Raw genomic sequence first — 13,735 nt, 5'->3', positions numbered from 1 at the left:
GGTCTCATTCAAAAACACAACCGTTTATCTTCATTTATTCATCCTTCCATTGACTTCCGCTTATCCCTAATCAGATCATAGATAAACAGATCCTGGAGGAAAACCGAGAAATCCCTCTGCGAAGTGACTCTATAGCTCATTCTGGTTGCTCCCAAAGTGTTCAGAGGCCAGAAAAAATATATGATACTTCTAGCGAGATATAGCTTTGCCCCTGGGTCTTCTTCCCATGGGATGGACCCAGAAAACATCCAAAGGCAAGCACTATGATCCTGATCAGATGCCTAAACCACCTCAGCTGATTGTTGAGTGGAGCAGAGGTTCTAAACCAAGTCCTCACACTATCTCCACTGTGAACTGGCTTCTGTCAGAATCTGTAAATGAGTAGCAAATGATTACAAGTAAATGAAGCAAGATGTTCAAGTTGTCTGTGTTGGTGGATCAGTTCTCATCTTGTAACTACAGGGTGTCCTCAGTCTGATTCTTTACAGTCATTAAGAAAGAACAAACTGAGTTTTTGTTATATTTAAAAGAAAAGTATAGGAAACCATGCTTAAAGGCACACTTACATAACTTAGAAAATTTACGAGAAAACCAGAGAACACTCACATAGCTCTGTGCCCTACAGCTTTACTGAAGATATTTTGTTTCAACCTCTCAGTGATTTGATGCAGAGTAATTGTCAGTTCTGTAGTTGAATGAATAAAACATGGTACATGACATAACGGTATGTTTAGGTAAAGCTGGGTTAACGTGTTCCTTTTTCCAGCTTATTTTTCAGTCAACTTTTTTCCAGTTTTCTTAAAGTCAGTAAATGATGCTGTTGTACATTTCGTTATTCAACAATCTGTCTACAATGCTGTCACCCTTCTGGCTTGTCATAATCAATAATAGAAAAGTCTCTTTAACTTCAGCAGAATCACATATTTCATGATTTAAGTAACACCCATCTAAACCAAAATTACAATGACACGAAGGCAGAGAAAGAAAATCTATTTATTATGCAACCATTATTTAATAAAGAATAAAATGGATGGAAAATGTAAATGTAATTTTAGCAAAATGCATTAAAGTAAGCTCTGTTAGGTTTAACTGTGATCTTGCTTAACTGACAGATAAATAACCTCTGGCCCTGAAGTGCAAACCACATCAACAAATCACTAATCACAACTACAAATTTAAGACCACAACTACATATCCGAAACACTACGACATCTTACAAAAACACGTGAACTCAAAACACGACATTAACTAAAACACAACAACATTAACTAAGCACAATTACAAATAACAAAAACCCAACGATCTTAACTAAATAGTGGGAAAACCTGGGAAATCTCTGTTTGGATGACGGCACTTTTGGCTTTTAAACCGGATGTTAGGGCTTTAGCGCGTTTCTTGTAAACATGAATATTACTGGTGATCCAGATGTAGCTACCACTATCCACGAATATTTTGAGTCAGGACATACATACAAGGTGATACTGGACATGTTTAGGACTAACCACGACGTTTCAGTTAATGTGCGTACGCCGAAGACGCATTTAAAAGAAGCTGGACTGTACAGACGACGCAACTATTCACCACTTCATGAGGTGAGACATGCCATTATGACAGAGTGGAGAGGACCAGGGCAATTTTTCGGCTATCGGACCATGTGGCAAGTTCTCAAACAAAAACACAAGCTACGTGTCAAAGGTGATGGGGTTATGAGACTGCTGAGACAGCTGAATCCTCAAGGAATCGCCCTGAGGACTTGCAGGAGTTTTACGAGATGCACGTATCACTCCATGGGGCCCAATTACATATGGTATGTAGGTGGTTACGACAAACTGAGGCCATTCGGCTTGGTGCTCTCAGGATGTATAGATGTTTTTCAAAAAAAATGATGTGGCTTGTTTGTGGAAATATGAACAACAATCCTTCTGTCATTGCTCTCAATTATATAAACTGTGTCAAGAGTCTTGGAGTGATACCAATGAGACTACAAACAGACCACGGGACTGAGAATGGGACTATGGCAGCAATACAGTGTACCCTCCGTCATGCGCATACGGACTATTATGCTGGATCATCAAGCCACAGTTACGGATCATCAACAGGGAATCAACGCATCGAGTCATGGTGGTCTTTTTTGAGAAGAGGAAGGTAGGTACATCTGTGTTTGGTAGATGCGATGTACAGTGGAAGCTGATCAGCATTGATTTTATAACATTTTCTTGTTTTGCAAACTATCATGCCATATTGAGTTTCCTCCCAAAATTACTTACCATAAGCAAATGAGTATTTTCCACTGTCTGGTTATAGAAGGTACACCAACATTTTTAGGCTAATTCTGTGGAATAGACGCAATATCTTGTTTAACACACATTTCTATCATACAATACCAATATGAGCAGAAATGGAAAGGGGGAGACATTTCTTTAATAATGATTAAATGACCAGGAACAGAATAATTTTAAATTTAATGTATCCCCAGGTCTCAGTTTTGGATGGACTTGTTTGGAGATCTAAGAGACTCCGGAAACTTCAGAGGAAGCTACGAACATCAATGCCTGCTGAGATTCTGCTTCACCAGTGTTCTGCAGAAAGACCTGGATGAATACAAAGACCTCTGGAACAAACACAGGATCTGACCAAGCAGACTTGCATCATGTCCTGGGAGGATTCCAAATGAACTCTATCTCTTGCCTCACAGGTAATTGATATCTTCACAGAAAGAAATCACCTTTTGCATTACATAATAATGCAATATTGTTATAGCACAAGTTGGTAAATATATTTTAATTATTTTACAAGATACAGTTGTTAATTTATGAGCTGTCACTTCTGGTGCTAACTTATACAAATGCATTTACCCAGCAAACCAAGCTGACATTTTAAACTATTAGTAGTACATGTAGAAAATATTCTTCATAATTATATTATTAATTATTTTCTGATTTTGAAGATATGGTTCAAGAGATTGTGGATTTGCTGTTGAGGAGAGGGAACTGGATGTGTTCCCTGAAGCAAGGCAAGAGACTGAATTGTGTGATGATCAAAACATTGAGGAATACCTACAACAGGCTGTACAACAAAATGGACTACAACAGCCACAAGACTGGAAATTGGCCACAGAACTGTATTTATTGCTCAAAGACATAGCCAGGTTTTAGACAAACTACCTGAACCTAAATTTTTAATCTTTTATTTCCTGTTCCTTCTGCTAAAATGAAAAGTGATACATTATTCAGAACATACAAAACAACAAGTGGATTCAAACATTTTAAATTTAAACATTTTCATAATAAAGTTCTCATGATATCAGTGGCTGCTGTAAATAACTGACAATGCTTAAGTAATAATTAATTATGTAATAAGCTTAGAACCGCGTATTAGTTTTAAAATATTTTCAGCCATTAATGGCAGACAGGTTATTACTTACTGTTGAATGGCACTGTGGTTTCTGTCAATGATGTACCATTTAAGATACTCCTCCACGAAAGCTTGCTTCTCACATGTCTTCACACCTCTGAGGCATCCAGCAGTTTAGAACATGGTACTGTTTTGCAAAATTACATTTTGCAGAGATTCCTCTGATTTTGCTTCCAGGACCTATAGAACAAGTTTATTGTAAGGAAAATTACCAAAATATCAATTTGACAACTTTAGTAAAGTACAGGATTAAAATTATTCCATTTGTGACTTTACATTTGTAGAGAGAGACTGAAATATGTCTTTTCAAAACCAGAAATAATTAATTCAACCATAATCTTTATGTGAACAGCAAAATAATCTCCACTTGTCCTGCAGTAAATCTGTTCCCTGAGCCTAGGTTATTTCCTACCTGTTGTAGAACCTTTCCCTATCTCCTCATCTTTCATATCTTCTGCAGTGGTGCTGAAACTTGGATTCCCCATCAGGTGGTTGACCAGGTTCTTTGAGAGAAAATGTGGGGCTGGTCCTCCATGTACAATGGATACAGCAATCATCTTTCCTGCTAAGAAATACTCATCTGTCCTGGCCGCTGTTATACAGAGCACACAATTATTGTGGTTAGTTACTACTTAAATCTGCCTATGATAAAAATATGAACAGATGTTTCTGAAAATTTTTATTTTAGTAGTACAACCACTTCACTATACCTAAAAAGACTCACCTCTTGAATTGCATACAAGATAACGGTTTTCTAGGGGTCCATCGAAGATGGGGTGATTTCTCAGATGGCTCATGAGAAGTGTGAGGAATTCAAGCCTTGGGCCACCTGTATCCAACCCTTCTTCATAAGCAGCCAGCATCATCATTAAACTTGATGAACATGTCGTTGTCAGAATACGTGCTGCGTTGAAATCCACGAACCGCTCTATCCCATACATCTGACCGACATATATTGAACCTGCTGACCTTCTTGTGGTCAATTGCCAGTGCCAGATGTGCAATAATTTCATGTGCCTGCATGTTTGTTTCTCTAGAAAAAAAACATTATTTTAAACACAGTGAATGTACTTCTTTACTGATTGATCAAACTTTGCATAATGTGAATATGTGCAGGAACAGGTGCTGGTTAATTGAATACAAAATGTCTAAATTACTAACACAGGTTCTTCTGTGGGCAGGTCTTTCTCTTTGTCACGAGTAAGATCTTCAACATCGTCTTCGTCATCAATCACAATGGGTTCAAACAGGTTGCTGTAGTTTCTGCAGACAGAAAATGTGCACACACCATATATGAAAACAAAAATACATAAGCATGCAGTTTCTAGAACCAAACACTTAATTTATGACAAAAGTCTTATCCCGTGTAATAATTACAGGAGATACTACATACCTGTAACAGGAGCTCTGGACAGTGAGACATTCGGGGGTACCTGGATTTTTTCTGTTATTCAAATGTATAACCTGAAAATTAATGTTTGACCAATTTAGAACTATTTTAATATAACAGTTTAAAGGATGGAGAGGAACATCTGTGGATTGTGGTGCGAGATGAATGTCAGTTGAAAAAGGTTCACATTCTGCATTTTCTGTTGCTCACATCCAAAAATTGCTGTAAATGCTACAAATATAACAGAATTGGCAAAAAAAGACTTAAAAAGAGTTAGTACCTGTTGTGCATCATTTGAAAGCACAAGATCCCCAACATCATTCCTTAGAGGGCAAAGAAAAGCATATATCATTGCATATTAAAAAAATATGCGGTCATGGAATAAACTAATGAGACCACCCCGTTTTATTCTATGTTCTGTTTATTTTATTGCCCTATAACTCCTCTATACATCACGTGGCTAAAAGCAAAAGAGAAAAACAAGGAATGCCTAAAAGCACTGTTTTTGGCAGTGCAATATCATAGCTATTGAAGTGATTTTGGTCATTCTCACAACAGATGTTGTAGAAAATTAATAGAGATAAGTTTTCAAAGTAAACTCTTATGAGCTATTTTTGTTATTGTATTTGCTTAAACAAATTTACCTTTACTTGAAGCAAACAGTAAAATGAACAAGACGCTGAAGAAATCAAGGGTTGTCTAATAATTATTTCCATGCCTGTATATTTGACACTTCAAAAACAAACAAGCATCCAGAAAATAAATAAGCAATACAAGCACTTTATAGGATATGTTCCAATAACCACATACAGGACAAAGAACCAAACTACATAGCATTAATACATACTGCATGCAAATACAGTAAATGCTAAAATACTTTTGGTACACATACACACATCATGCTATGATATATTCTTAAAATATAACTTACTCTGTTTCAGCCACTTTTTGTAAAGGACTGCTTTCATCCCAAGGTTCCCATGGCTGAAGTAAAGACACACAACACATTTCACATAAAAACAGTTACATAGTTCTACGGAGCTGAAGTAAAAGGTGGATGGTGCTTGTGATCATCGAACAACCAAAACAAGAAGGACAGACCAAATACATTTTAAATTGTACTTACTAGTGTATCAGCAAGATCAAACTCTGAGGATTTTCTAATAACAATCTCTGGGTCAGAGTCAGACAAGTCTGACAAATTTCCAACAGCAAAACATAAAAAAAAAAAGCAACAAAAACAAAAATTAATTTCTAAGTGATAATACAATATTCATTAAACAACTCCACACACAAACATCACAGCTTACCTTCTTCAAAGTCCCTTTTCAAGGAGATGAAAACAGTAATGCTTTGATATGACTTGCCAACTTCAGCCTTATAAGAAGCAAGGGTAAAAGGGTTTTGTGTCCCAGGGATATTAATGACCTCTGTCCCATCTGGATACAGAAGAAGGAAAGGCCCATCTTTTACAACTTTGTTGAAGTCCTTAATTTTTTTTAACAGCCTGACTTTGCAGAGTTGTGGCAGAGATATCTGGGTCTGTTGTAAGGGAAATAGTTTTTCCACGCTGTGGCCTTAGACCACCCTTCTGAATTACCATCAAGCCAACATTTATCTGAAAGAAAAAAGATGTGAAAGACTGAGAAATGTTTAAAAATATTGTCAAAATTGTTCTTTTTGCTTTTAATTCTTGTGTTACATTTTGCAATAACAACCTAATGGACCAATTAAATACTATTATCAGTCAAAGCAGAATGATGGAAACCTTTACTTTTAAACCACAGATTTGGATACAAACAGATCATAATAATGGTTGGTAATTTATTAATCAATAGCTGATTTACTATTTTGACTGATCATGAATTGACAATTTGCTATGACGGGTTAACAAGTATTCTGCATAGCTTTGTTACGCTGAACTTTCTTCATACCAGAATCCTTGATAAAAGCTGCTTGTTTTCAGTCGGAGCCATAGCTAACCTACCCGAACTTTTATTTTTAACCCCTTTCTCCCAAGAGAATACTTTTGTCTCTCCTCGTTTTTCTATTGTCGGTATTCTAGGAAGGTGCTGAAGGCTGGAGTCGGGCAGGGTGGGATAGCCTGTCGTGCTAAAGTCAATGGGGGAAAATGACAAAGTCTTACATCAAAGAGATGCTTAGCCATATATGCATAGACATGCTATACTAACCAGAGCAACACAAATTTCCCTGGTAAATAGCGCCCACGAATGCAATGGACATTTATATTTTACCTATAAATGTTGCTGTATCATTGAAACCTAGGTAAACGTTTAATTCAGCATTTGAATTGACCAGGCCCATTTAAATAACTATGGGCACGATCTGGACACTGCTAACATTAACAAGATACTACATCCATAAGACAAATAAAAAAATTTTCATGCTTATGAACTTACTTGAAGGCTGTGGAGTAGCTCCAACACATATTTCTTGAATCCTCTTGCCACAGCTGCTGCAAAGGTTTGGTGACAGCTCAACCAACTGTTTTCCGCAGCTTGGGCAATACATAGCGCTGTGACTGTCTTCCCGCCTATCCAAACATTGAAAGAGCTAAAGCCCTAACTTCCGGTTCAAAAGCCAAAAGTGGCGTCATCCAATCAAAGATTTCCCAGGTTTTCCCACTGGGACCTACCTCTTCCGTTTAGTTAATGTTGTTGTGTTTTAGTTAATGTTGTTGTGTTTTTGATATTTGTAATTGTGCTTAGTTAACGTTGTTGTGTTTTAGTTAATGTTTTTGTGGATTTGTTATTTGTAATTGTGGTTAGCTAATGTTGTTGTGTTTTAGTTAATGTTGTTGTGTTTTTGTAAGATGTCGTAGTATTTCGGATATGTTGTTGTGTTTTTAAATTTGCAGTTGTGACTAGTGATTTGTTGATGTGGCTTGCACTTCAGGGCAACCGTAGACCAAGGAATTAAAACCAAAAACCCCCAATCCCTGCAAAAACTATTTTTTAAAGTTTGTTAAAAAATGTAATTTCATTTCAGAGTCTTAAGATTATTTTTGTCCATTGTAGGCCTCCAGTCCATATTGTGTTAACGCTCCTCTTTTTGCTGTCTGTCTTTGCAGTTTGTAAAGTGAGATCAATTGATCTCTAGTTTACATTGTTAGTCACTGATCTGGTGGATAGATAGCTATTCACCTCAAATGACCCTAGGCATTCAGAGTACATTAATTTATTGACTAAGAAAGAGCTAAATTTTCCTGTATAGCCTCATTTTCCTCCCGTACCGCTATTATGGATTCACCAATACTTATTGGAGATTGATGGGTTGAGTAATAGAAGTATAAACTGCGTGAACTGAGTTAGTGTGTGCTTAAATGACCATGACAGCTCAGCATGTGCTGCAGTGGTAGAGATTTTATACCACAACACACTGAGAAATCAGGGTGCAGCAAAAGTCCTAAAAAGAAACATACTTGTATGCTTTGTCACTTTAGCTGTAATTAGGCAAAGGAAAAAAACAGTTTGGGAGAACTGCACACTTTTTGGATTTTTTTGTCTGTAATTTTGAAAGAACAGCTCTGCTTCCTAAGTGACAAATATTTACTTTTTATTTCATTACTTTTACTTAACCAGGGAAAACATACACAGGCACAAAAATAAAAGGAAAAGCAAATACTGTGATGTGAGTTCAAAACCACCAAAAACTCTTCTCCCTCCATCATATTATTAGAACTAGCTTTTAAAATCTTTTAAAACAATTCATGATTATTTCCTAAATAGTGAATAATGTTTGGAATTCTGAATGTAAATGGGTTTGAGAAGTATACCATTACTATTGTACATTTGGGCAGAAATTTGGGTTGTGGATAATGCAGCATATGCTAGAGAATAGGGACCCTGAGGACTTTCCAGAAGTTCTGCTTTTGAGTTTCTAATAAGGTATGTATTCTCCAAGAACGAGCTTGGATCTTGATTTTCTCTGTTTTGGTGACTATGTATAGGCCTTAAGTGTAAGATATTATTAGTGATGCCAGATATAAACGTTAATGTTTTAAGCTTGACACCTTGTTGCAACTGTGTTTGAGCCTCTGTTTTTGAAGAAAGGAAATAGCTCCGGAGTTGTTGATAGCAAAATACTAATGATTTTTAAACACTTTCAGAATACTACAACAGGCTAATTGTTGTGTCAAAGTTGACAATAGTTGGACGGGGGACTGGAGGGTGGCGTGGGGGGTTGCAGCGTGTGTGGGGGAGGGGGTTGCGTCCTCTTTCTTGATGTGGGGTCACTGGCATTTGGATTGGCTGAGCGGCAATATTGGAGCTGAGCTGTTTGGTGTTTCTCCCTAGACTGTAGTTGCAGTGGCGGCGATTTGGTGTCTTTGTGTGGTTCTGAGGGCATGGTGGGGGCCGTCAGTCCCGGGTGCATGCTGCCAACCGGGGACCTCTTGCCAGGTGAGGTTGTCCCGTCTTGGTGTGGGGTCGGGGTGTCTGTTGTGAGTACGGTCCTCAGTGGTGTCTGCTCTGTTGCGCTTGTGGTTGGAGGCTGGGGTGGTGTTGCACGGGGCCGTTGCCTTGCCATCGCGTCACATTGTGTGGCGGATGGCAGTCTGTGGTGGGGTTGCCGGGGTAGTTAAGATTCAGACGGTTCTGGCATTAGTCTGGGCTGGTGCTGGGGTGCCCTGCCTGTCTCCACCCTGGAATGAAAGGGACCACCTCCTGGGTCTGGGGGCTGGTTGCCTCTCTTGGGCATCGGTACCTAAACCTGGGAGTATAGTGTATGTATGGGGAGTGTGAGTGAGTGTAGGACGTCCATTGTTGTGTGTCTTTACATATGAGTGTGTGGTTCTCAGTGTTTTTATGTTTTATGAGGGTGGGAATGTGTGATTGTGACTTTGTGCGCCTGTTTTTGTGTGAGGTTGGTTCTTGGGCTGCTCCCTTTGCTTGCCCCCCATCAATTGTGCAGTCCATTTCCCTCCCGGTGGGTGGTGTCTCTACCCGCTGGTGTATTGGTGGTTTTCGGCATCCGGGGTGAGGGATTTGTCCCAGGGTCTGCTCAGGCGGGGCCTGTGGGCTCATCGCTGCAGCTCCCTGAGGCTTCTCCCTGGCTGCTGATCGTTCCCTTGGGGGTCTCCTCTGCTCTTCTCTGGGTGGGTTGCGGTAGTCCCATCGGTGGTCCTCCCTGGGTTTCTGTGCTCTGGGGGGCCTTTGGATGTCAGTGGTTCATATCTCCTCTATGTCTGTCCGGGGAGGCAGGTCCAGAGTTCTCAGGTCCAGGGGGACAGGTGTGGCTCCTCACACTCACTATTGCATATTTTTATGTAGAAACCTTATATACAGGTCCTTCTCAAAATATTAGCATATTGTTCATTATTTTCCATAATGTCATGATGAAAATTTAACATTCATATATTTTAAATTCATTGCACATTAAATGAAATATTTCAGGTCTTTTATTGTCTTAATACAGAGCCACCGTGCACAGGCGTGTGCAGGAAATGGGCTACAGGTGCCGCATTCCCCAGGTCAAGCCACTTTAGAACCAGAAGCAGCGGCAGAAGCACCTGACCTGGGCTACAGAGAAGCAGCACTGGACTGTTGCTCAGTCGTCCAAAGTGCTTTTTTCGGATGAAAGCAAATTCTGCATGTCATTCGGAAATCAAGGTGCCAGAGTCTGGAGGAAGACTGGGGAGAAGGAAATGCCAAAATGCCAGAAGTCCAGTGTCAAGTACCCACAGTCAGTGATGGTCTGGGGTGCCGTGTCAGCTGCTGGTGTTGGTCCACTGTGTTTTATCAAGGGCAGGGTCAATGCAGCTAGCTATCAGGAGATTTTGGAGCACTTCGTGCTTCCATCTGCTGAAAAGCTTTATGGAGATGAAGATTTCATTTTTCAGCACGACCAGGCACCTGCTCACAGTGCCAAAACCACTGGTAAATGGTTTACTGACCATGGTATCACTGTGCTCAATTGGCCTGCCAACTCTCCTGACCAGAACCCCATAGAGAATCTGTGGGATATTGTGAAGAGAACGTTGAGACACTCAAGACCCAACACTCTGGATGAGCTAAAGGCCGCTATCGAAGCATCCTGGGCCTCCATAAGACCTCAGCAGTGCCACAGGCTGATTGCCTCCATGCCACGCCGCATTGAAGCAGTCATTTCTGCCAAAGGATTCCCGACCAAGTATTGAGTGCATAACTGTACATTATTATTTGAAGGTTGACGTTTTTTGTATTAAAAACACTTTTCTTTTATTGGTCGGATGAAATATGCTAATTTTGTGAGATAGGAATTTTGGGTTTTCATGAGCTGTATGCCAAAATCATCCGTATTAAGACAATAAAAGACCTGAAATATTTCAGTTAGTGTGCAATGAATCTAAAATATATGAATGTTAAATTTTCATCATGACATTATGGAAAATAATGAACTTTATCACAATATGCTAATATTTTGAGAAGGACCTGTAGGCCGGCTCACACTCAAACCCACAGGTGTTTGGATTCAGCTGTTAACAGATACACAGATGATCAAAATTGATCTGCAGTTACCACCAAATACATCTTGCATTCATTAGTACCGTGCACGTTTTGGTAACATTGCTGTGGTTATATATGTTTCTGCAGGTGTAGAAGCAGTCTGCTAGGGTATTATTCTCTTGATCCTTCTTTCTCTAATCTATGATTTTCTTCTTCTCTCCCTTTTTCCTTTTAGCCAAACCTCTCTCTCTTTCTTGCTTCTTTTTTTTCTTTCTGTCTCCATGTCCATTGCAACTGAAATAATCCTAAAGCATGTGAGAAAAACTACTGTAAACAAAGAAAGCTTTCAGAAATATAAATGATGATTGTTTATTTTTTATCAATTTCCAAAATGCTAGGTGAGCGAACCCAAACATACAGCCAAAGTCATTAAGAACTATCGTCAGCCTAAAGAAGAACAAGACTCACTGGAAGTGATGGTATGTCCCCCACAGAGCACTGATCTCAACATCATCGAGTGTGTCTGATATTACATGAAGAGTCAAAAGGATGTGAGAAAGCCTACATCCACAGAAGATCTGTGGTCAGTTCGCCAAGATGTTTGAAACAACCTACCAGCCGAGTTCCTTCAAAAACTGTGTGCAAGTCTACCTAGAAGAATTGATGCTGTTTTGAAGGCAAAGGGTGGTCACACCAAATATTGATTTGATTTAGATTTCTCTTTTGTTAATTCACTGCATTTTGTTGATTGATGAAAATAAATGATGAAAACTTCCATTTTTGAAAGCATTCTTTGTTTACAGCAATTTTTCACACCTGCCTAAAACTTTTGCACAATACTGTATATATCAAGCAGAGCCTTACAGCGTTAGCCGTAATGCTCCACTTGCGAAAATAAATCTTTTGGGCTTCTTCTTGGCACTCAGACAAGAAGAATTCTGAGTTCTATTCTGCCAAACAAGACACGTTAAAAAAATAAAAAGCTGTTCCTTTGTTTGTTTTTGTGGAGTCTGGACTCCATCGGATGATGACTAATACAAAATCTTAAACATGTACACCCCAAGCTACAAAACTATTACCTTTATTTTGCAGTGTGTAATTTTTATGTCCTTAGCCCAGGTGTTTCTTTCTGACTGTGCATAATTAAGTGGAGTCATTAGGTGTCAACACGCATACAAACGTTTGCCTAAGTTAACATATTTTTTTTTACTTTGAAACATTTTGGCTATTTTACACTAGGACTGCCAAAGAATTTGCTTCCATTGGAATCCTTCCACTGACTTTCTATGTAATTTTAAAATTACATTGGCACTTGCATACATTTAATCTGGCAGCCGATAATTGAATGTGTTTTGGTGATTCACCTTCATTATTTACAGAATGAACACGTTTTTTTAAATCCTATTAAACATACATAACAAACTGACCAAATTAAATGCTTCTTGCATTTTTTTGTGGATTTTTAGCTATTTTATACATTGACAAATGACTTCCAAGAAATTTCAATTTTAAATCTGTTTAGCTGTTTTTGATGTTCTGATTGAGGAAATTAAAAAAAAAACTATTTGGACTGGCAAGTCCTGACTTGGCTTGGCATGGATATAATGGTGCTTTAAACCATGCTCCTGCTTGTAAGCTGTAAATCTCTTCACAGCTCGTTTAACAGATGGAGGAAGGGAGGGATGACGGATGGAGAAAGTAATCGGAGGAGAAAGATGGGATGATATGAGTGAGGAGAGGGTCGTCTGTTTCTCAAAGTCCGGTTGGAAAAAGGAAAACCACTGAGGGAGGGTGTTGTTACTGAGGTCTTTGTGCTTGCGAAAGACAGTTTGACATTGAACAGCACCTTGTCAATGTTCACTGCAAATGTCAATGCAGGTCATTTCATGTACCATGTGGCATTTGAGCAAAAATCATTGGTTTAAAGTGCAGTGGACAATTTGTTATTTCATTTAAGGAAGAGATTGGACTAAATCAGATAAATTCCTATAAAGTTAATAACTTAAATCCCCCTTTTGATGAGATATCTCTTGCATTATTCACCAAATGGCTGGTTAAACCTTTATTTTCATATATAATAGGAAATAATTATTTCCTATTGTTAATAGCAGTAAGGTTTCTACTGTTAGTGGAGCTGCAACATGCAACATAATGAATCCCATCTGAAGAAACAGTGCAACTTTAAAAGATTCAATAAAACTGTATCATGCTATATTAATTTTGAGATAATTTGTGTTCTATTATTTGTTTACTGAAACTTGTAAACCCTATAAATCACAAAGTAAACTATAAGAAAAGGTTAGATGTTCAGCCTAAAAGTTTCCAGTTGCTAAAATGTCATTATTAATTTCAGAGCCTCCAGGTGAGTCATGTAATAAACATTGTGTTTTTCTGAGAAAATAATGTAAACTCTTCCATGCTTGCAGCCGCAAGCTCAGCACCCCTTACTGGAAATTAGTTTGTGCTTGTGGCTACAGTGCTCACA

General features: G+C 38.6%; 1 protein-coding gene across 1 annotated transcript; it reads right to left on the bottom strand.

Annotated features, from left to right (window-relative positions):
- Window positions 1–2,967: 2,967 nt before the first annotated feature.
- Window positions 2,968–9,352, bottom strand: LOC124864226. The gene is made up of 10 exons (XM_047358945.1): window positions 8,971–9,352; window positions 6,115–6,381; window positions 5,931–5,998; window positions 5,736–5,788; window positions 5,085–5,127; window positions 4,808–4,878; window positions 4,576–4,677; window positions 4,139–4,447; window positions 3,827–4,006; window positions 2,968–3,594 (listed from the first exon to the last, which is right to left on the bottom strand). Exons 1-8 carry the CDS (start codon window positions 9,350–9,352, stop codon window positions 4,261–4,263), a joined length of 1,173 nt encoding a protein of 390 aa, XP_047214901.1. The 3' UTR covers window positions 2,968–3,594; window positions 3,827–4,006; window positions 4,139–4,260.
- Between the last annotated feature and the right edge of the window lie 4,383 nt (window positions 9,353–13,735).

This window comes from Girardinichthys multiradiatus, chromosome 1 (assembly GCF_021462225.1).
Source record: "Girardinichthys multiradiatus isolate DD_20200921_A chromosome 1, DD_fGirMul_XY1, whole genome shotgun sequence".
In the NCBI taxonomy this organism is placed as follows: domain Eukaryota; kingdom Metazoa; phylum Chordata; class Actinopteri; order Cyprinodontiformes; family Goodeidae; genus Girardinichthys; species Girardinichthys multiradiatus.
This window is presented reverse-complemented; position numbering and strand designations above follow the sequence as displayed.

Coding starts and splice junctions, on each gene's coding strand:
- LOC124864226 (XM_047358945.1), bottom strand. CDS start 9,352: ATGGCAAGGCAACGGCCCCGTGCAACACCACCCCAGCCTCCAACCACA. Junction 5,999..6,114: donor GAAAAGGGACTTTGAAGAAG/GTAAGCTGTGAT, acceptor GAAATTTGTCAG/ACTTGTCTGACTCTGACCCA. Junction 5,128..5,735: donor CAAAAAGTGGCTGAAACAGA/GTAAGTTATATT, acceptor TTGCCCTCTAAG/GAATGATGTTGGGGATCTTG.